The sequence below is a fragment of the Ambystoma mexicanum genome, chromosome 2p, assembly GCF_040938575.1.
Source record: "Ambystoma mexicanum isolate Mex_15411 chromosome 2p, UKY_AmexF1_1, whole genome shotgun sequence".
NCBI lineage: Eukaryota > Metazoa > Chordata > Amphibia > Caudata > Ambystomatidae > Ambystoma > Ambystoma mexicanum.
In genome coordinates this window covers 956,638,009-956,660,539 of record NC_090923.1, presented here as the reverse complement: position 1 = coordinate 956,660,539, position 22,531 = coordinate 956,638,009, and the positions used below count along the sequence as shown (strand labels likewise).

Genomic DNA, 22,531 nt, shown 5'->3' with positions numbered 1-22,531 from the left:
AGCAGTCGTTGGTCTACATCGCAGTCAAGACTTCACATCAATCTATTGGTGCTGAGAGCTATCAGACTGGCGCTGAAGCCTTTCCTGCTGTCTGTGCGGGGGTAGAATGTCCTGATAATGCCGGACAACACAGTGACAATGCATTACCTCAACAAGAGAGGAGGTGTAGGGGTCACTGCCTCTGTGCAGGGAGGCAATGCAGCTCTGGTTCTGGGCAATACAAGAGGGAATTTCCCTATCAGCGGTTCATCCAGCCGGCGAGGAGAACATGGCAGAGGACGCTCTGAGCAGGCAGTGCGCGGTCTCCCACGAGTGGGAACTAGCTCAGGAAGTCCTTCAGGAGTTCTTTGCCCTTTGGGGAACCCCACAGGTGGACCTGTTTGTGACTGGTGCCAACCGGAAGTGCGAAAGCTACTGCTCGAGGGAATTTCCTCCGAGAGGAGCTCTAGGAGACGAGTTCGTCATGGAGTGGCTTTTCCCGCTGCTGTACGTGTTTCCTCCGATCCTCATCATTCCTCAAGTTCTTAGGAGGTTGAGAAGGTTCGGGAACCTGCATGATCCTCATTGCTCCGGATTGGGCCAGGACAGCGTGGTACAAGGACCTTCTAGACTTGTCCATCTGTCCTCCAATGCATCTTCCCCAACAAGAGGATCTTCTCTCGCGAGCGGGAGGTCGGGTTCTCTATCCAGAGGTTAAGACTCTCAATCTTCATGCATGGTTTCTGAGAGGTTGTGATATAGGGATTGGGACTTCCTGGATGACGTGATGGTTGTGTTGCTTTCAGCTAGGCGGCCGGTAGCCAAGTCCCTCTACCATTACCGTTGGCATACGTTTTGCGATTGGTGCAGAGGAAGGAATGTGGATCCTTTTCAGTGCTCGATTCCAGAGGTTCTCTCCTTCTGGCTTTATTTGGCCCACAAGGGTCTTCAGGTGGGCACCATTAAAGGTTATTTGGCAGTGCTGTCTATATTTAAGTGCTCTTCAGAAGAATGCTCTTATTTTAATATTCCACTGATCACTCCGTTTTTGAAAGGACTCATAAATGTGTTCCCGCCATCGCTGTTTCAGGTGCCGGGCTGGGACATTAATTTGGTTCTAAAATTTCTGATGGGTGCTCCATTTGAACCTTTGCACTCTTGCCCATGAAGATTGTTGACACTTTAAACTGTTTTCTCAATTGCAGTCACATCTGCTAAAAGAGTGAGCAAGTTGCAGGCACTTTCTTCTAAGCCATCCTTTATTTTGTTCCACAAGGACAGGGTTGTATTGAGAGTACGTCCGTCCTTTTTACCTAAGGTTGTGTCAGAATTTAATTTTAGTCAGAAGGTGGTACTCCCCGCTTTCTATCCTCCTCCTCATCCTAGTAAGGAAGAGGAAAGGCTTGCTAGGTTGGATCATAGAAGAGCCTTGAGCTTTTATCTCTCCAGGATGGCTAAGCTCAGAGTGGACGACCAGCTCTTTGTGGGCTATACTGGACACTGTTTAGGACAGGATGTTTCTAAGCAGACCTTGTCTAGGTGGATTATCCTCACTATTGCAGAATGCTACCGGTTAGCGGGTAATGACCCTCCGGAGGGTTTGCACTAGGGGCATCGCTACTTCGACAGCCCTCTTGAGGGGTGTGCCGGTAAAAAATATCTGTGACGCTGCAACGTGGTCTTCTATACACACATTTGTTAAGCATTAATCCCTGGATACTTCACATGCTCAGGATGTTGCCTTTGGTAAGGCAGTGCTTTACTCTGCCATTTAATTGGATATTTTTAAATTCTTTTCCCTCCTCCACTCATTATTACTTCTTTGGGAGTCTGTTCTAGATGAGGAATACGTTGGAGGACACAATCCATTCGAAGAACAATTTACTTACCAAACGGGTAACGTTCTTTTGACTGGATGTTCCTCCAACGTATTCCTCATCGCCCTCCCAGCCTACCCCTCTCAAGAAATTCCCATGCCTTTACAACTTACGTCCTGCAAGGCTAAGTGCAGTCGATGCTGTGTTCTGGGCATGTGTGCCTCACGTTGTGAGGGGGAAAAACATGAACTGAGGCTACGAGCGCTGTGCATGCTACTTATAACATCCGATGACTTCACCCTCGATGGAGGCCTTCGACGGACATCGACCCGATGCCATCGATGTAAGGACGCACTCTGCCAAAAGAATTTCCGAAGCAGCAAAGCTGTGGACATTACATGTCATAGATGAGGAATACGTTGGAGGAACATCCATTTGAAAGAACAAAGTAACTAGTTCTTCTTCAGCTGGGCTTCAAGGATAAGCAGCTTCAAGTTTCAACTTCAGCTTGAGAACAAGTCTGGTAAGTGAGAGGTCCCCAGATATACAGATCTGTCCCTCATTCACAATACTGAGCCAGGCTCACTCAGCCAATCAGTCAGAAAGGGCATTCATACAAGTAGGCAGCCCATCAGGCTCACAGTGCATTCAGGCCATTCACTTCCACCCAGACACCCATAACAAGGAATGTGGATTGTGGCAAGCACCCAGCCTTTCAGCACACCACACTGCATTCATGTCAGTTTCAGGCAGGGCGGTCTCATTCTTTGTGTCTCACACATACACACACACACACAAAAAAACAGACACCCATAACGTGGAATGTATATTGGTCACACTCCATTCACCCAGGTCCCCCCAAGGGTCCACAACATACAGTCACTGGGAAGGCTCCAGCCATTCTGCCCTGGACTTCCCCCACAATACCATATATAGTTCTTCCGCCGAACAGCCAGTCAGGGGAAGGAACAGAGTCAGGGCTTCCGAGGACTTTGGGAAAACAATGTAGCCAGTAATAGAAACCAAGAAGCCACAGGGGCCATCTTGACTCCTATCAGGAATCCACTGATTCCTATGGCAGGGCCTGGGTATCCCAAAATGGAGGCTACTCAGAGAACCTGTCAAATTCAGCATGGCGCTGCCACCAGCCCATACCCTGCTGTATGGCCCACACACAGGTGCCCAAAAACATACACTAGGGGTACAGGGTTGTACCCCACCCATGGGTGCCATAAGGGAATCCCAAGCATCTCTGTTCACCACAACCAAAAAGAGGAAGAGCTGCACTGCCATGAGTCTCGCATGGACTCCTGTGCAGAAAACAACACAGAACACACATAAGGGACTATAGGACAAGGACATGGAGGCCCTGTCCCTCCAATGCATTTCTAGCATCACACAGCCCTCCTTCCTCCTTAGACTATGCATGGCCATGTTGCCATTGCTACCATAACTTTGGGTAGTTCAGGCCAAATGTAAGAAGTGTAACCTTAATCACCCAGGGTGGGCTTTCCTCACAGGCAGCAACGTTTGTCATACCCTCCAACAGTATTCAGATGCACAATTCAAGAAACCCAAACCAGGAAGCAAATGCAAAGTAAAAAACAAAAAAAAAGGGTTTAAAAAACCAAGTATTCAAAGGCCATTTGGGAGATCCAGGTACTAAATACGTGAGGGAGCAAGCCAGGGGTCCAGAAGAACAGAAGAACCAGAAACCGAGGTGAAAAAAAAACAGGAAACTCACTCCAAACCCCTCTTGTGGGTAAAAGGACCAATGAGGAGCACCAAGGCAGTGGAACGCTGGAGTTTTAACGTTGTGTTCTGTTCCCCTCTGCACGTCCCACGACGGATTGACACTACGTCATGGAAAATCGATTTCTTCAAATACTGATTTAGAAAGACCACTTCGAGACAGTGCAAGCGTGTTGAAGAAGGACACTGACACAAAGGTGGCATCTTTGTGGTTAAAGACTTAAGAAACCCTCACTATCTCTATCTCTATCTCTAAAGGGGGGTTTCCCTGCCTCAAACTAAATCTCAAGTAATTGTCAGAATACCTGTCCAAATGAAAATCCACCGTCCTGTGTCAGAACCTACTTCTAACCCTTACACTAAAACTAATATTGTTCAACAGAAAGTTATTTTTCCAGGAGAATAACCCCCTTAACCTGGTGTAGGTATGATGATACCAAAAATGTCCTATTGAGCACAAATGCTAGGGGGAATGACTCCCTTGCCCTGGCTGGTGACTTCAGCACTTTGTACAATGTTTTATACCAGGAGAATGTCGACACTCTCCAATGCCAGGGGGAATGACTCCCTCCCTTCTCCTGGCGCCTCTTCAGCGTACTGACTGGCTTTGATTTTTCCCACGAGGAAAATGACTCACTTCTCCTGATGTTTGAGCGTTATTTTTTCACTTTTTCACAGAATCAACAAAGTTCCAATACCCTTCTCTAATGGTCAGCGGGCTTATCTCTGCCACTGATACGAGGAAAATGTCCTTGAATGCACTCTTCTCTTTCGTGGAGGTCCCAGACTCTTCTTTGCTGGTTAGTGTACTTATTCTGCCACTGGTACGAGGAAGATTTCCTCAGATGCACTCTTTAGTTTTGTTCGGGTCCCAGACTCTTCTCTGGTAGTCAGTGGTCTTACCCCCACTGGTACGAAGATGATTTCCTCTGATGCAATCTTTACATTTATTCGGGTCGCAGGCGCTTCTCTGGTGGTCAGTGGTCTTCTGATTCCCTCAGATGCACTCTTTTGTTGGGGTCCCAGACCTTTGAAGCACTTGCCCTGGCCTTAAGCTGAGACCTCTTAACTCCCCAACCACGTCCCTACCGGCCCACCTGTTCTTCCCGTTCACTTCTGTGACTTGCTTGCACGGTGCCAGGCCCTCCAGGGACTTGGGTCGGTCCCCTTCCCGTTTCCTGCAGCCAACGGCTACGTCTCTGCTTCTGCTGCGTCTCCGCGTGTTGAGGCTTCTTGCAGTCTCTGTAACGTTCGGGTGCTGCAGAGTCACCTCCTCCTGGAGGTTGTGCCACTGCGTTGCCTACTTGCAGCTGACCTCGGTCCTGCCAATTCAGGACCTGTCGCAGACACTCTCAACTTCCTGCTGGTGACCTCTGCAGAATCCTTTCCTCTGGTAGTCCAAGTAATTCGAAACTCACAGGTTCTCCAACCAGGGAGGAAGGCGAAGACCTCGAGTCTTCCCTTCATATGGGACTTTCTCCGCCCCAGCATAACGTCAACACCAGTTGTCAATGGCTAATTGGTATTCCTAATGCGAGCCACCTATCTCAGTACCAGGAAAGTCAGTAATCCTTATGTTTTCTATGTTCTTCTTCGTCCTAGTACTTTCTAACTTAGTTGTATTCCTGGCACCACCCAAATACACTGGTTTACTTTCAATATAGTGGTTGGCAATTGAGGGGCTGTGGGACTAAGGCATGTGAGAGAGTGATGTTATGTAACGTGTTGTACCCCAATGTGATTGTCCTTATCCCCAGAAGGGGAGTCCCTCCCCATGATGTCCTCCTACATTATACCACCCCTAGGAGAGGGACTATCGGGTAGCGGCTTCACTTCCCTAGCCTCATGGGAAAGGGCTACATGGCTAGTGTGTCTGTGGTGGGAGGTGGCGTGGGAGAAAGGCTTTGGGCATGGAAGGGGGGGTGGAGTGGGAGGAAGGGAGGCTTGGGGCTGAAACACCCCGATTGACAAGACAATCACAAGTGTGGGAGGGGTGGGGGCTCGTATTTCTGGCAGAGCAGAAGGGGGCATTGGGTTTGGGATCAAGTAATGTGATATTTTGGCATATTGAGGGCCGCACAAAGTCGACTAAATTTCTTATTTTATTTGTGCTCGGTCTTCAATATGCGGAAATATCACATAGAACCCTTCCATCATTCCTAGATATCAACTTGGTCCACCAAAGCAGTACCTCTCAGTATTCAGTGCTAGAGGACATGGCTGTCCAGGGCTAACTAAGCTCCTAGCATAGTCCATAATGAACAGACCTGTGATGATATTGTTTTGCAAAGTGCTGTCAACCACCTGCTAGTCGCCTCACAGTGCCTCTCATTAATTCATGCTGGCCATTTTGTGTCTCTTGTATGGAGCGATCTGGCTCGAATTTGGTGTTCGGCATCACAAGGTGACATATTTATATGCTGTTAAAGCTTAGTTATCATAGCTAACGTGTTCTGCTGCCCATTTTGTCCTGTTTCTCAGTAGTATGGAGGAGGGAGGATTAGGGTAAGGGGTGATCTAGTCTTTCTTGAAATTGTTATCTAGACAGTTCTGAGTTAAGGCAAAAGGACAGTAGGTACTCCAGTTTTGCTTCTGATTTCCTGTGTTGCTGTAATAGGATCTTGGTCCTGAAACTTGTGTTTACTCTTTTAGATGGACGAGGTATGAACGTAACCACTCTCCTAACCGAAGCAAGTGCTGAGAAGATTGTGAACACCCTATGCAAAGTCCGTGGAGCCGCCTTGAAGCTGGGCCAAATGCTGAGTATCCAAGGTAAGATCATATTGGCATTTGGTGTATAAAGCATGAGAAAGGGTGATTGAACCTAGTCATAGATGTAATGGGATAACCATGCACCAGTTACAACCATGATGGCCTTCCATCGCCAAAGCTTGTCCACAGTGTGCATTGTGTCTACTGCTGGTGTAACCAGATCTGGGTCTGTCGGCATGGAAAGGGAAAGAAAAGGGGTGGTGAGAAGAAGGGAGGGAAAAGGAGTAAATGGCCTGCTGACAGGGAATTTGAGTACATCGGGAAGATGAGGAAATGCTTGTTTCTGCTTGGATTTATGGGATCTCACAGCTGATGCATCGTGCAAGGATTGTTGGTGGTGATATCTGGTGTTCTTGGGTAGCCAGTAGTTTTAAAGTGAATACTGAGTTATGTACAAAACATTCCAACAAAGTCATTGGTATCCCAAATTTAAGCCCGGTCAGAAATGGAGGTTAGCCAAATATTGAGAGAAACAATGGAGAAAGTTACTCGCGGGTGGCACTTCTGGACACCACAGTATGCATACCTCTTAATTTCCTGGCATCAGACACAGGTATGGTCATGTCATAGAGTGTTGACAAAAGGACAAAGTGGTACTTTCAGTGTTTTAGGAAATGGTCAAAGAAAGATGGGATTAAGACTGGACAGTAGATGGTCAAACTGTTTAAATACATTCTTTGAAATGGGCATTACTCAGGCTCTATATTCTGCTAATATGCTGTTTCCCAACCTGCAGGTTCACCACTGCATTCTCCTGATTCTTATCCTCTCGCCCTGACGTACCCCTTATGAAGCGTCACCCTGATAACTGGGCTTTTCCCCTTTCCCTAATCCACCTTTATATTTTTATTTTGTTTGTTTAACGAATCGCATTTTTGAAAAAAACGCTTCAAAAAATGTAGTTCATTCACATGTGGTCATTAAAACGGCAGTATCCCAATACTGGGAACATCAAAAAATGTAGCTCGATTAATTCGGTAAGAGGTACTTTCATGTCATGAAAACTTGGCATGTGAATGGATGGCAAAACGAGACCTTTTAGAGATGATTAGGTAGGAATGTGGCCATTAAGAGCCACCAGATCAAGATACCAACTTCACATGTGGATGTAGACACCATACTTGAATATATTGTGGTTTTAACGGAGTAAATTAATTGGTGGATATTTACTTCGTCAGGAAAAACAATCAAAGTAATCCTGACAAAGTAAATTACCACAAAGTAATTTACTTCATTAAAACCACGTATAACCCATTCTTGTTAAGAAAATAAACGTGTGGGGATATGGATAAACGTTTTTTGGGTGGGGGCATGGATGTACACCATTGGGACAAAGAGATACACTTGTGTGTGCTATAATGACAAGTCTTTGTAGGCTTGGCCCTGGTTTACCTTGCAGATTTGTGACTCTTTTGTTTTGCTATGCTCTCTTCTCCCTTACTCAAAGTTCTAAGCGCCCTGAGGCTGCCATTCAAAGCATGTGGTGACATATAAATATTACAATAATCTAAAAGCAGAAAACTGCCATGGCGAAGCAGGTACAAGGTGCCTCGAAGTCTGGCTTGCAAAGGTTGGCAGGGTACTACTACTACCCAATTAGAGAAGGGGGAAGATCAGCCGTCAGTCACCTACTAATTGCTCTCTGTCCACTCTAGATGATGCCTTCATCAACCCAACGTTGCAGAAGATTTTCGAGCGTGTCCGTCATGGTGCTGACTTCATGCCCACCAAGCAGATGATGGTAAGTATGGAGAAAAGTGGCCAATTGGATATTTTGGTGAGAAGAAGGAAGTTAATGTGATTGGTGCAAAACAGCCTCTCTCAAAGCCTCAGCATCTCATGCATGGTATTCTGACCCCGCCTGATGCTAGAATCATGCTATCAAATAGAACTACTGGGCAGTTTCTTGAGCTTTACCTGGTAAACATCATCTAGCAGATTGAACCTCATGGTGGTGAGCAGTGCAAAACAGTCGCGCATCAAGTACTCATCCAGATTATAGAGAAGGGTGCACAACCAAATAGTGAGCGAGTCTTGAGGAGAGCTGAAGTCTTCCATGACACCAACCCGAGCTGTGTGGCAAGAGAAGCCAAGAGCCTGCATGCTATTGCTCAAGGGGAAAGTTCAATTCAAAATGGTGGACAAGGTTTTTATCCCTTCCTGTAACCCGCCACCTTAGTGACATGCCCATAGGTTCTGGGAGACAGCAGGACCGACATGTTGGCAACAGAGCCTATCCAGAGACACCAGCACAAAGAGGCTGGGAATAGCCCAATCAGAGAAAAGAGGATACCCCTTGACTCTACCCTCTCCTTCGACAAACAGGTGAAGTCAATGCCTGTGGCCACCGCTTACACCTGTAGGCTCATTAGGACAGGCAAACCCTTTTTGTCGAATGATAATTGCATGATCTTAGCCAGAGCCTTGATACTTTCTAAGCTAGATTATTGCAACACCCTTTATATTGTATCATTCAGAGGATACAAATCCTCCAAAATAACACCCTAAGAGCTGCACTGTGTGTGACCACAAGATCACATATCTCAGTGACTAGGCGCCACAATAACTGGTTCTCGACCCAAAAAATAATTCTCCTAAAAACTGCTTCCCTCACCCATAAAGCACTTAACAATGCTGCCGCCAGCTGCTGTCCAGACAAATGGTCGATGTAATTTGGTCGAAAACCAAATGGTCGAATTTTTTATTTATATATGTATTTTTTTGGTTTTTGTTTAGGGAAAAAAGGTTTTTTTTTTTAGAAAAAAAGGGGTTGGGGAGGACCCCCCCCCCACAAAAGGGGTGAAAATAAAAAATAAAAAAATTCGACCATTTGGCTTTCGACCAAATTAGTTCGACCATTTGTCCAGTCAACCAAATGTCTGGTAACCCCGCCAGCTATCTCATGGATAGATTCCACAGTAGAACATCCATCAGACCTTTGAGACTTAGTAACCGGAACTGCCTCACCATTCCCAGATTCAGACTCACTAAGGTAGGTGGCAATAGCTTTCCTGTGAAAGCTGCCAAACTCTGGAACACTCTGCCACATCCACTCAGGGAAGATCATCCATACCTGAATTTTAGAGGCAACTACATCAACTGGCTCAAATCTACCGACCGGTAGGCCTGGCTACTCCTCGGTATTATATATGTATAGTCAATCAAATATCCTTAACCTAAAGTCTGCTGTATATAGATTTCTGTGTGTATAATCTGAGCATTTGCCGTACTCTTGTCTATATCCTGTAATATTGTTTAATTTGTACATATGTAGTATCCGTGCCTATGTTTTGTAAGAGATAATTTAAGCTTTGCATCTGTCGTAATCTGCTGCGCCCTGATATCCCTGGGTCTGGTGCGCATTAAAAATGAATAAACAAACATGGATGCAGAACGTACCTGGCTGTAAAAAGCTAGTTGGAAGATAGCATCTGAGTTCAACCTTGGGAAGAAGCTACTTTAAACGACACTGGATCAGCTCAACATTCCTGGATGCCCGAATGGAAGTTGCAGAGTGCCAAGAAGACTTGTGAACCTCACCTCAGCAGAAGAGTTGTTGAGATGTTTGACCACTCCCCTGTGCGCCCCTGCTTTCACACAGTCTTTCCAGACCAGAATATCCTTCCTCCTGGTTGTGCCCCTTGAGGTTGGAAGCTGTCTTCATCCAAAAGGGTGGTAGGACACCACTTCCTTATCACTGCTCTTCGTTTGGGCTATCTGAGGTTGCCTCCAACATTGCATCATGGGACCGCTTTGCAGGCTGTGAAAGGGCGCTTGGTCAATCATGTGGATGGAAACACAGGCGCAAATTGCCAGAGTCCCACCCACGTTCTGCCAGCCAACTTAGGCCATTCACCAGGTGATGCCATGTTTATTTGTCCCCTTCGACAGCCCCCTTTATGGCTCCCTAGGCCCACATGTCATCCTCCTAATCAAACCTAAGCCCATATGGTCATGGGGCAATTTCCTCTGGAGATTAACTTATTGTATACCCCTGGTCCTGTTTTTCCAGCATCACTGGCCGACCATAGATCTAACTTTGGAGAACCGGGATAGGTTAGTTCCCCACTAAACCGCCATATTTTTTATTTATATTATATTCTTGCTTGGGAAGGATCGTGGAGGTTTCGCTTTGGGAATTAGAAAGTCCTGACCTTTGGGCCCATGTAGAATAATATTTGTTTTCCTAGTGTTTAGTTGCAGAAGCTTGGCCAACAGCCACTCATCCACAGCCAGAACCTGTATTTCGTACATCTGAGTGTCATTGTAATAAGAATGTCGGACAAGATCAAATATGAGTGGAGTTATAGAAGTGGTGTCATATAGATGTTCAGTGGGAATCACTGAGGCACCCCCCAATCCACTTTTGCCCAGGAGTAGTGAACCTAGCCCTGGTTGACCACTGATTATCTAGATAAGCTGCCTGCCCCCTGGAGCCGCTCAGGCCACTACAGACAGCCGTGAAAACCAATGCTAGTGTTGAAATGGCATCTCAAAAGACAAAAAAAGCCTGTCTGGACTGGGCTAAGAGTTGGAAGAATTCCAGATGAGCTTAAAGTGGTTTGTCTACTATCATTTACAAGTGATTAGGCACCATGGTGAGAATGCGTATTGGCTTGAATGAATGGGTCCATTGTTTGTGATGAAGAGAGAAAGCTGGCTAGTATGCGTCCGGAAGCCACACACAGGTAATTGCCCTTCTATTAATCCCCATCGGTTTTCTATATAAACACACATAAATAAACACAATTGCACCACACATGCATATTTAATTGATATATGATTCAAATATTTAATTGATATCTTCAGATTCTAGGCAACCTAATTTATGGATGGCTACCGTAGAGGCTCACCCACCTTGTAAAATTAATGAAATTCTTTCCACTCCTGATATGACATGTTCATCCTCAACATTTCAACCTCACATGGCAAGCCCCATTGCCTCAACTTAAAGAGACTTTTTCATGAAATGACAAAACCCTATAGCTCATCCTTAACTGAAACCTACCATTACATCAGACTCTTTTTCATCAAGGATTGCACTCCCTCCGCATCTAAAAAACCGTCTCCCAAAGTATTTTTTATAATTACAGTGCACTGTGTGAAGTAAGATTTTCATAGTAATGGTAACTCTTCCTGACCTGTGTCAACCCCAGAGCTTTTTTGCTTTACTGGTGGATTATTTTTCCGTATACCTCTGTGAGTGGGAACCTTTTTCCACACTCACAGAATCTTTCACTCTTTTCATGGGTGCCATTTTTTTAGACTCTCCATAGTGTCTTTTAAAAGTTATCCTCTTTGACAACTTTTTGGCAGTAAGTGCCTGTTGTTGCTGGATTGCCCTAGGGGGGGCCCCCTTTTAACTTTCTCTGGCTAACCTTGAGAGAACTATAGTTCCGAAGAGTAGAAAGGATCTTTGGATCCCGTTTACATTTTATTTGGTGAAACCAACACACCCCACCTTATGTGGCGTGCTGGGGAGATACAATGTATCCTGTTTCACACTAAAACTGTAACAATTATGTTACAGGGACAAGCTTACCTTCAATAGCTGGTGGCAGTGATACCTTTTACTAATTCGGTGTACCTTCACCGCGGGCTGTGTTCACAGCAGCAGGTAAGGCACCCAATGGTGCTCATTTTACCAAAATCGCCCTGTCTTGTTTTTATCGCCATTTTAGTGTTTCTTGTCCTTCCTTCTTCCTTCCCCTGACATCCAGGGTGGGAAGTTCCTTTGTGTTATTTATATCTTTGGCAGGAAAGTCCCCTGGACTCCTCGCCCAGGCTCCAGTCTGTCTGTGAAGGCAGGAAGCGAGGGAGGAGTTCAAAACTCCACAGCCCTTTGTCTTCCTCCTTGTCTGAATGGTGACAAATCTCAGTGAGGGGCTGGCTGTCCTGATTGGCACCAGACCGCCCCTTGTTGTAAAATGCAGGGAGAGAATGCAGAAGTTGTGCAGTAGTTTCTGTTAAATACTCCAAACCTGGAAGCTGAAGACAAGTCGACCACTGGAACCAAAAACAAATAGGATGAGGAAGGAAACACGGCTGATACGATTTCCAGCTATCAGAGAGCCTGCTGTGTAACCTGAGTAGCCCTTCCTTCCAATCGACCTGGGGACTCCGAAAACGATGACCCCGACCCAGAGCCCCACTAGACCCAAGAAGACCTGCATTTTGAGCTATCGCACGCCATGCTGCGATCTTGCAGGGCAGCAGAACCCCAATACCCTGGGACCTCAAGCCATTGTGCAGTGCACGGTCTTCCGAATTTTGAATCTCGCTGAAACTTCGTGGGCATCCTGCTGGATCTCCAGAGACACGAATCAAGCCTGAGAAGTCCCCTCACCAGAGTGCTGGAGCGTTGTATCAACGAGAATTCGACCAGCGATATTCTGTCCTTTTATGTGCTCCTGTAAAAAGCGCCAAATCCACAGAGCTGCATCCAGCCAAGAGGAAAACCGTGCCTAGGTCCTTAAACGTTCATCCCTGCTGCAAAGTCCCTTCCAAGGTCCTGTTTTCAGTCGCCATGACAAGGCCCCGACCGGGTTTTTGGCTGGAGATCCTGATGTCCTCCTGCTGCAAAATCTTCTTCTGTGCTGAGGTACTGTGCTGGATTGGGTATTTACTTACCTTAAGTCTCCTGTGATTCCTGTGTAGTTGTGGGGTGTTTTCTGTGATTGGGAGGCCTCTCATCCTGTTCACCCAGTCCCACTGCTGGAATCCTCCTAGGGTGTCTTCTGTGAAGCCCCTGGACTCTCAACTAAATCTCACCTGTTCGAACAGTCTTCCTAAGGATGACTTTTGCAATTTAAGAACCTATCCTGACACTGCCTGTTGGACATTAGACCCCAGTGACACCCCTTCTGCCACTGAGAACACTCGTGCTCCAAGAATAAGGGAAGACTTTCAACAGATCAGGCCTTTTGCCTAGAAAGAAAAATATGTGTTTAAAAGTTACTTGTAAAAGAGTTGGTTGGTAACTGTAGCTCTGAGAGTTAACAGTTACAAAAGTTCTTACTTACCTTGAATGTGTATTGCACTATTCTGAAAAGTATATGTAACATCTTTCTTTCCTTAGAAACTGTTTTGCCATTCTAACAGAAATGATATATTACTTACCTGTGATTTGGTGGTGCCCCTTCCCAAAAGTAATGCTGTTGGTTTCACTTTGTTATTCCTGTTAGGATAATTGTATGAGTGTCCCCCAACTGGGTCTTGCTTCCACTGACTTGCTGTTAGTCTGTCTAGAATAAGTCTGCATTAGGTTTTACCTACCTAGAATAACCTTCAGTCATTTATAAAGAGTAACATTGGGTTTTGCTTTCCCTGGTCTGTTTTAGACAGACGCAAATAGAGTCTTAGGTGTATGCATGCCCCAAGTTGCTGATAGCTCCTTGAAAAAGTATATGGGTTTTACTTACCTTGAGTTAGCTGTGTGCCATCCTAAAATAAGTCCCAAGAGTTACTGCGTATCTCAATCTGTGTTTCACTGATCTGAAAAACACCTATAATTGAATATTAACATCCTTGAAGTTGACTCACCTAGTATAACTGTTATCACAAAAGTAGTTATAGGTGTTTACTGTACCTAGAATAAGTGTTCCACTATTCACAAAAGGTATACTGTCCAGTTGACTGATTATGTGATTTGTTGCTGAGTGTCACGGTACAACTGGTAGGGTCTACTACCCTTGAATTGCTAAATGTAATCTAAAAGTAACCTTTGGTTTTTACTCCCCAAGAATAGGTGTGACCTATACTGAATGTGTATCAAAAGGTTTGACTTCCCTAGAACTACTGTTAGGTGTTCCAAATAAGGTTTCTGCTTTGGTCTGTGTACCTTCAAGCATAGTGTTGTGTTTTTATAATTGTGATTACATATAATGTGATAGTACTTATTTCCCCCAAGATTTATCTGGACGTACTTGTATTTAAATAAACCATTTATTTTTTTACAATACATAGGGCCTGATTCATTGAACATTTTCTTATGGGATTGCACCATTATAAAACACTTCCACGAATCAGGCCCATAGTGTTTCAGTGTTTCATTGGGCCATTTGTATTACAATTTCATGTGTACTGATTATACAGCCGCCTCTCCCTCCTAAGATAAGCCTGGCAGCTCTGTCTACGCTACCAACAAACTCAGGTTGTACAGTCTTATAGTAAGAGTGGAGTCTTGTACTGCCTCAGTTGAATGGTTTTACTAAGCCCTTAGTTGGACTTCAGAAAAACTGTCCTAACAGTACAACACAGAGGACAGAGTTCCAAAAGTCAAAACCTATATGAATGAATGAGGGAAAAAAGGCTCACCTTATTCAAAAGGTCCAGAAGTCCAGCAACACGTGATTGGGTCTTACTAGGAGAGGGGATTAAGCATACAACTGACAAACCTCCCTAACACACCCAATCTGTACAGTTCTAGTGTGGCTAGATTCAAAAGCAGCATTAACTAAATCATTACAATGTTAGTGTGGCTAAATTCAAAAATGGCAGACGCCAAATCAGTACAATGTTAGTGTGGCTAAATAGAAAAGCAACGGGCTACAATTTTAGTGTAGCTAAATTCAAAATCAGCGGACTCCAAATCAGTACAGTTCTAGTGTGGCTAAAAACAAAAGCAGCGTTAACCAGCTATGATGAATCCGATGATGTCATCACTCCTTTCCCTACGGTGACCTCCTCCCATGTGGCATGGGGACAGCAACCGCTACCTGCTCCTGGCCCTGGGGGCGACTATATGAGCGAGGATCACATGGGGGAGGGGGGAAGAGACACCTTCCAGGGACGTGTCATGGCATCATCAGATGAAACATGGTATCCCCCATTTTCCCTTGATGATAACCCTCCCATAACTGATACCCTCATGGCCTATTGTCATACGTCTCTTCCTCCACCTATGAAGGGTTCTGAAACCAGTTTCCCAAGACCCATAGACCAACCTTCAAACTCTGATCTGCTTTGTGAAACTTATAAAACTCCTTCTCACTTCCACGTACAAATCCAGGACTGACTTGCCCTTGAAAATCATTAAGAATGTTTACACAGGTTTATCGTGCAAATTGTCAAGAATGGACTTCCTTTCCCATAACTACCAAAATACTGGGACAAGGAAGACAAACTGAGCAATGTAGAGCGGAGGAGGCCACAAGCACAAGGAGGGCTGTAGTTGTTGGGCACACACACCTGTGACTGGGAAATTTTAAGCAGAGAGTCGAGGGGTGCTGCTGGCGGGACAGAGCTGCGCCTCTCCATGTGAATCATGAGACTGAAGGGCTGGGACCATTATGGTGGAGCCGACTGCTCGAGAGCCAAGAAGAAAAAGCTGCCACGGGAAGTGGACACGCTGCAGGAATACCAGGAGCCGACTCCAGGAGACCCTAAGGACACTCAAGAAGCAGGAAATCCCAATCCAGAGTCCCCTGACCAGAGTGCAGGACCGAGGGAGCAAGGAAAATCCAACCGGTGTCCATTATTCTGCATCAGTGCTGTTTGCGAAGCACTGAAACCGCGAAGTGCTGCTGAACCGAAGAAGACCCGTAGCTGTGGACGACCTTCCCGAGTACTGCCGCAGGAGCCCTCCAGACATCCTCCCTCTTGTCCCCACGACTGAGGCTCAGGAACCAGGGTCTGCTTGGCTGTAGAAAGACGGAATCCAGCTGGAGCCCTTTCTTCTAACCAAAGGTACTTTTTTTAGACTTGGGGGTACTTACCTACTTGCCTTCAGCTGTGCTGCGTCACTTGAGACTTGCACATGCTTACTTTCTGGGTTGATTTGAGCTCCCTTTGCACAGGCTTAACAGCTTGTGTCCCGCCAATGATTTTTCTGAACTCTCTAACTTTGTGCAAGACTTTTATCCAAGAAGTGCATCAGAACTTGTCCAAATGTCTTTAGCTGTCCTGGCTCCCTAAAGGCACTCTTCTAAATCCATTGACTTTGGTACTGCGTATCCCCCCATAGGTTGTAGCTTGTTAAACACTGTTACTACGGGGAAAGGCTTATCTCACATTTTCCGAGCAACTGTTCTAACCTTTTTTTCCCTTAACCCTTCCTTTCTGCAACTCAGTATCTACAAAGTATATTGGTGTGATATATAAATGCAAATAAATCACCTCCGGGTGAAGGAGAAATGTATTGAGCATATCTAATGATTATCCACTAACCTATTAATATTTATTTACGAATTTCATTTGTACAGCTCTACAGCTCACATTTACCCCTCATGAGATAGGCCTGGCTGCTCAGTCACACTACCAAGTTGTGTAGTACAGACCTATACCAAAAGGTGGGTTACCTAATACCAAGCAGATAAGTCTTGTGTAGTCTCACACAGTATGATGCCCCAATTCTTACCTAACAGTTATTTATTCTTCCTTTTTGAACAATTTTCTAAACCACCCAAGGCCAAAGACATTACCATTTTCACCTTAGAATATACCTTATTAGAGTGTGAAGGTCAGAATAGAACTTAGGACATAGGACAGTTTTGTTTTGGACATTCTGACAGACAGATCCTTAGTTTTTGGTTTATGTAGGGAGACTCCTCTTTAGAGCAGGGTCAGAGAGGCATTTTCGCAACCCCTTTTTGTGTCCAATAAAAGTCCTTGACCAAAAACATGACTCACTTGTGTCAGAGTTTAATTCCTGACTCCTCACGCAGCAGCGAAATTCTAATGTGGTGCGACCCACGCCGCAACAAAAATCAGCTACGATTCAACCCAAGCTGTGTCAATTTTCAAATGTGGTGTAACCCCAAAAGTATCAAAATTCTAGAATGGTGACACCCACACAGCAGAAAAATCCAAAATGTGGTGCACTACATTTGGGTAACTTTGGGAGGTATAATGCAAGTGTGGGAGACTTAGACGGTGACGAGTTTTGAAATAGTAATCTAAACTGCGAAAGTGTGGCAAAATGCGACAAGTGGTGAGATGTAATGTAACAAACACCCAGTTATAACATCTTTGTAACCACTATAGAGGTGTGGCAGAATACAGTAGTTGTAAGAGCAAGGGAAGTGTCCCTAACCTGGATGTGGCTGTAGAAGGGGAGTGTGGAGTCCTGCGGGACTGGGGCGCCAGGCGAACAGACAAAATGGGGATGGTTGGCACCTTAAGGAGGTGCTCTTACTCTCTGCTTTTCGCCTGCTGCCCTTGGAGCAGTTCCTTAGAAACGGAGTGGAGAGGAAAAAGGGCTGAAACCAACAAAGGATTGGAGCACAAAGGCAGTGGCCTCTAGGAGCAATCGAGCACAAAAAACAGATGAGAAATCGCACTAAAACCAAAGATTGATCCCTCCAAAAAGACACCAAGCAGGCTGTAAACTCCTTACCAAGTGCTTGCTATACAGGATGCCTATGTTAATGAAACCAATAATATGGTATATGGGGAGAGGGTTAATTGATTGACTTAACAGAACCATGTGTTGGAAAGATTTGGCAGCTGTTAATACTCCTACCCAGGATAGCAGACATGACTTGGGATGGGAGTACTCGCTACTTTTGGAACTTTTAATTCTTCGGGGAGTAAAAATGTAGTTCCCATTGATGAGGTTATTTTTAGGAAAATAACTGTTTATTTTAATTTTAAACGCAGGCGATTTTGGAAGACCTATTTATCTATGATTTTTAAAAAGAATCTTAATTCGGTTCTTGCCGGAGTCCAGCCTCTAAGTGCCCTTCCTTTTAAGATTAATCAGCATAAGAAAAATTTCTGTGTGTGGCATTCGCTAACGATGACTATCTGAACATATCAACACGCCTGTGCAAATGATAAGGGGCAAACTCCTGCATATCTGTTGCTCCCTGTTTGTTGTTGCTATTGTACACATTTGCCTAATGTTAAGGGGTAAAACGGACAGGTATTCTACAAATTATGGGAGTTTAGGATGTGATGCTGTATGTGAGGCTTTTTGTTCAGATGCTCATTGAGGCCCCCTTCTGTTTTCTGTTTTTAACAGAGAGTTCTGAACTCGGAGCTAGGCCCCGACTGGCAGAATGAACTAGAGTTTTTTGAGGAGCGTCCATTTGCTGCTGCCTCCATTGGGCAAGTGCATCTTGGAAGGCTAAAGGATGGGAGAGATGTGGCCATGAAAGTTCAGGTAAGAATATATTGACAAAGTCTGGAAAAGTCATCTTCCTAGTGTGGAAGGAAAAGTTGCTTTATACAGTACATTGGCCACAACACAGGTCTAGCTCACCATGCCTCTAGGAACATAATGCTTGTTCATTGACTGGTAACGTTGTAGATTCACTTCACATTGATTAGGAAATGATCTTACACAACCAAGCAATGATCATGACATACTCAAACACGTCTTTTTGTCATTGCAAATGTCTGAGCTGTCTTCTGTTGTCAGAAAAGGCCCTGCTGCTGCTCTCTCCACCTCCGATTTGCATGTAAACATCTGTTAGGGAGAATTTTAATTTCTGTGCTAATTCCCTTCAACCTTCGAGACCCCCAGCTCTTTTGCTGGATTTAAGACTTTTAATTTTAACCCTGGAGAGAGTGAGACCTTCTTTTTCTCACTCTCATGTGTTTTGACCTAATTTGGATTATGCGTTTTCTTTGTTTTTGGCGTCTGACAAACTCCATAGGCATCTGCTTTTGTGTATGGTGACACAGAGCACCTTCAGTGCAGTGTCAGTGAGAAATCCTTTAGATTTCTCATAAGGTTTAAATATATTTTCTTGTGTGAACTACTGTTTCCAAGAACAGTAAAGTGAAATTTACTTTACTTACTTTTTCTCTTTGTGGGTCCAGCACACACCATCTTATGTGGAGTGCTAGGGGGTGTTACCTAGTAGCCCCTTAACCTATCGTCTCGTGTAACATTTTTATGCTACCCTCACTACTTTAAATGGCTGTTGGCAGTAGTTTACTTTTTCGTTCCATTGTGCTTTTCTACCGCATGCTGAACCCTCAGCTGCAGTACAGCACCAATGGGTGACCATTTTGTCAAAATTGCCCGTCTTCTTTCTTCGCCATTTTCTGTTTGAGGTATTTCTTGGGTTTTAGTTGACAGGTTTGAGTCCTTTGTGTGTGTTGCCTTTGGCGCACTTCAGCCCTAATGCCTGCCCAAGGCTCCTGTGTGTCTGAACGGGCAGGAAGTGAGGGAGGGTTCCGAAACTATCCTGTCCTTTGTCTCTAGGTGTGCCTGAGTGAAACCAGTTCCAATTGGCCGGCCAGCCACCCTGCTGTGTTATTGACAGCGTAAACTGTGAATGATTGGGAACTTGCATAAAAGGCAAGGTTTTTGGGACTAGAGGCAGAGTCGACCACTGGAGAGGAACATCCGAAGCAGAAGACGTGAAGGGAAGCCAGCAACACTGACCTGGACCGCAAAGTGCCCAGTGAAGCCCTGCAGGTGTGTTGACCCCATTTTCAAATTGACTGGGAAGACCTGAACGGGACAACTTCCTCCCTTAGGCTAGTGGGACCATCTAGCCTCAAGACAAGGGTCCATTTGGTTCATCCCCCGATTTGCTGTGCCTCACCAGAGTTGCAGAAGCCTAATGCCAGGGGTCCTGTGATCATTGATGAGTGCTTTGTCTTGTGAAGTCCGAATCCATCTAAATCCTCATGGGCATCCAGAGGACCCTACAGAAGCAGGAAATATTGATCCAGAGTCCCCTCACCTGAGAGTCCCGTCGCCTAAGTCCAGGACCGAAGGAGCAAGCCACTTCCACCCAGAGCTTTTCGTTCTTCATTGAGAAAAAGGCGCCACAACATTGAAGTGCTGCTGAAACAAAGGAAATCCATTGCTGGGGAGTCCCTCTCCCGAGTACTGCTGCATGAGCCCGCCAGACATCTCCCTTTCATCACCACGACCAAGGTCCCGGAAAAAATGGTCTGCCAAGCCGTAGCAAAGGGGAATCCAGCTGGAACATTTTTTCTTCAAGGTCGGGCTTGGGGTATTCAGCTTTTAGCCATAAGTTGTGCTTCCTATCTTGGGAAGTGCCTTCGTTACACTTTGGAAGTGATCCAAACTCACCTGCACTGGCCTACCAGCTTGTGCTCTCTACAAAGTAGCTCACTTGAGTTAGTGATTTCTTCTGAACTTACTAACTTTGTCAAGACTTTATCTAAGAAGAAGTGCATCAGAACTATTGACTTTGTCCATTGATTTTGGCTGTCCTGGCTCCCTAACGGCACCCTTGTGAACCTATTGGCTTTGGTAGTACTTGTTCCCTCGAGGTTTTAATTGTTGACACTAATATTGCTGGGATACAAATCTACCTGCCTCACTTTGGGAGATTGTAATTGTTTTACAAACTGTTGAAAGTATGTTCTAACCTTTGCTTCCTTAACAACTCAATAACTGAGTTGGTATCCAAAATAAGTGCGATACTGAACTTTACTAGTCACTCCTTGTGCTTTACATGTTTTTGCATAAAAAAAAGTCTTTACCAACTTTTATTGTCTTTGAAAAAACTGAATCCTAACTTTGATTGAATGTTACTAGCAGTTAACGCCTTTTAAAGAATGCTAATTTAAACCTTGTGTATATTATAAAGAAATATTTATATATAACTCTAAGTGTGTGCGTGTTATTTGGATACTTGTACTTATTGATTTCAATTGTATAGCTCTACAGCTCACATTACCCCTCTTAGGATAAACCTGGCTGCTCAGTCACACTACTAACTTTTGTAGTACAGGCCTATATTAAATGGTGGGCTACCTAATACCAGAGGTAAGTCTTTTGTAGTCCCACACCAGTTGGACTGCACTAATTGCTACCTAACAAGGTTTCAGTGGAGCGTGTTGGTCCATGGTGTGAGCGAGGGCAGAGAGAATCAGGGATGCATGGGCTTGGGCGTCATTTGCAGCGGGAGGGGTTCCAGACAGGGTTTCAATGAGGGTGGGTGAGAGTATGGTTTCAATGAGCCTGCTGGTATTATGGCTGAAGGTGGGAGGTTGGGTGATGGCAGAGTTGGGTGGCTGAGGAGTTGGAGGAAGCTCAAACTCGATGAGGGATTGATCAGACCATGGCAGAGGCGAGATGTTTGTGATGTTAGAAGGTGTGTTAAGTTTGAGTATCCAATCCAAGGTACGTTCTTTGGAGTGGGTGGCTGATGGACAAGTTGGGAGAACTGCATATCGTTAAGAGAGGTGGTGAGGTCATTAGAATTGGTGTTAGAGGCATCATTAAATCCAAGGTTGAAGTCCCCTAGGACAAGGAATTTAGTTGCGGGTTTGATCAAGGGTGAGAGAAAGAAGGGGATGTCTAGTTCTGGATTGTTCTGGTGGTTGGGTTGGCGGTAGATGATAAAAAGATTGTGGTTTTAGGGTTGAGAAGAAGTTTGGTCAGGAGGCGTTTGTAGCCAGGCAATGGGGGGAACAGGGGGTCTCTTTAAAGGCTAGAGTGGATTTGGTGATGAGGTAAACACTGCCTCCTATTTTGTCTATTCTGAGGATAGAGTAGTTTAGGGGCATAGCAAGTGTAAGGGTGGGTCTAGCGGTACTGTGGAGCCAGGTTTCGGTGTAATCGTTAGGAAATCGTGGTGGTTTTCGTCAATATGGTCGTGGATGTTGGTGGCGTGGGCGCACAGAGATCAGGTGTTGATCAATGCTCTGTTGAGGTGCTTGCTTATTTCCTTCGGTGGATCGGGTGCAGGGGAGGTGTGAGATGTGGGGGGGGGGTATGAAGGGGAGTTGGGTGGGAGAGGTGGTTTTGAGGTGTGAGAAGAGATGCAATTGGTTCTCGCTGGACCCAAAATGGGGAGAGAGTTGTAGTGTAGAGGGATTTCAGGGGGGGCTCTGGAGCACAGTTTGGTAAACCAAGGGGTGCCTTGACAAAGCTGTGAAGAGGAGTGGTTGGTTGCCTGGGGGTCATAAGGTGAGAGTGGCAAGTTGGTAGAGCCGAGGGCTGTTACTGGGGCAGCTTTCCATGAATGCTTTGTAGACGGTGGAGGTGAAGAAAGGGGGGCAAGGGTCACTCAGAGCAATTGCGCAGGGTGATTCAGTTACGGGGCACGGCACAATGGTCGTGTTCTCTTTGTATTGGCAAGATGCTGGCCAGAGATGGGTATGAGGAGGGAGCCGGCGGCTCAAGGCAGTGGTGTCAGGTGACTCAATGGTAAGACTGATGGTGGTCGTAGGGGCATCATTATACGAGTATAAGGCAGAGTTGCAGGTTGGATCGGTTGCTATAAAGAGGGTAGTAGCAGGGTCAACATAGTTCTGGCATAAGGCTGGCATAAATG

General features: G+C 45.4%; 1 protein-coding gene across 2 annotated transcripts in view; it reads left to right on the top strand.

Moving 5' to 3' along the window:
• Window positions 1-22,531, top strand: part of LOC138566960 (atypical kinase COQ8A, mitochondrial-like) — a 349,117-nt gene that overhangs the window by 253,261 nt on the left and 73,325 nt on the right. For both annotated transcript variants that reach the window (XM_069644743.1, XM_069644744.1), the window contains 3 exons: window positions 6,201-6,320; window positions 7,976-8,061; window positions 18,283-18,423. In XM_069644743.1, coding sequence (XP_069500844.1) covers window positions 6,201-6,320; window positions 7,976-8,061; window positions 18,283-18,423 — 347 coding nt within the window. The remainder of the gene's footprint in view (window positions 1-6,200; window positions 6,321-7,975; window positions 8,062-18,282; window positions 18,424-22,531) is intronic.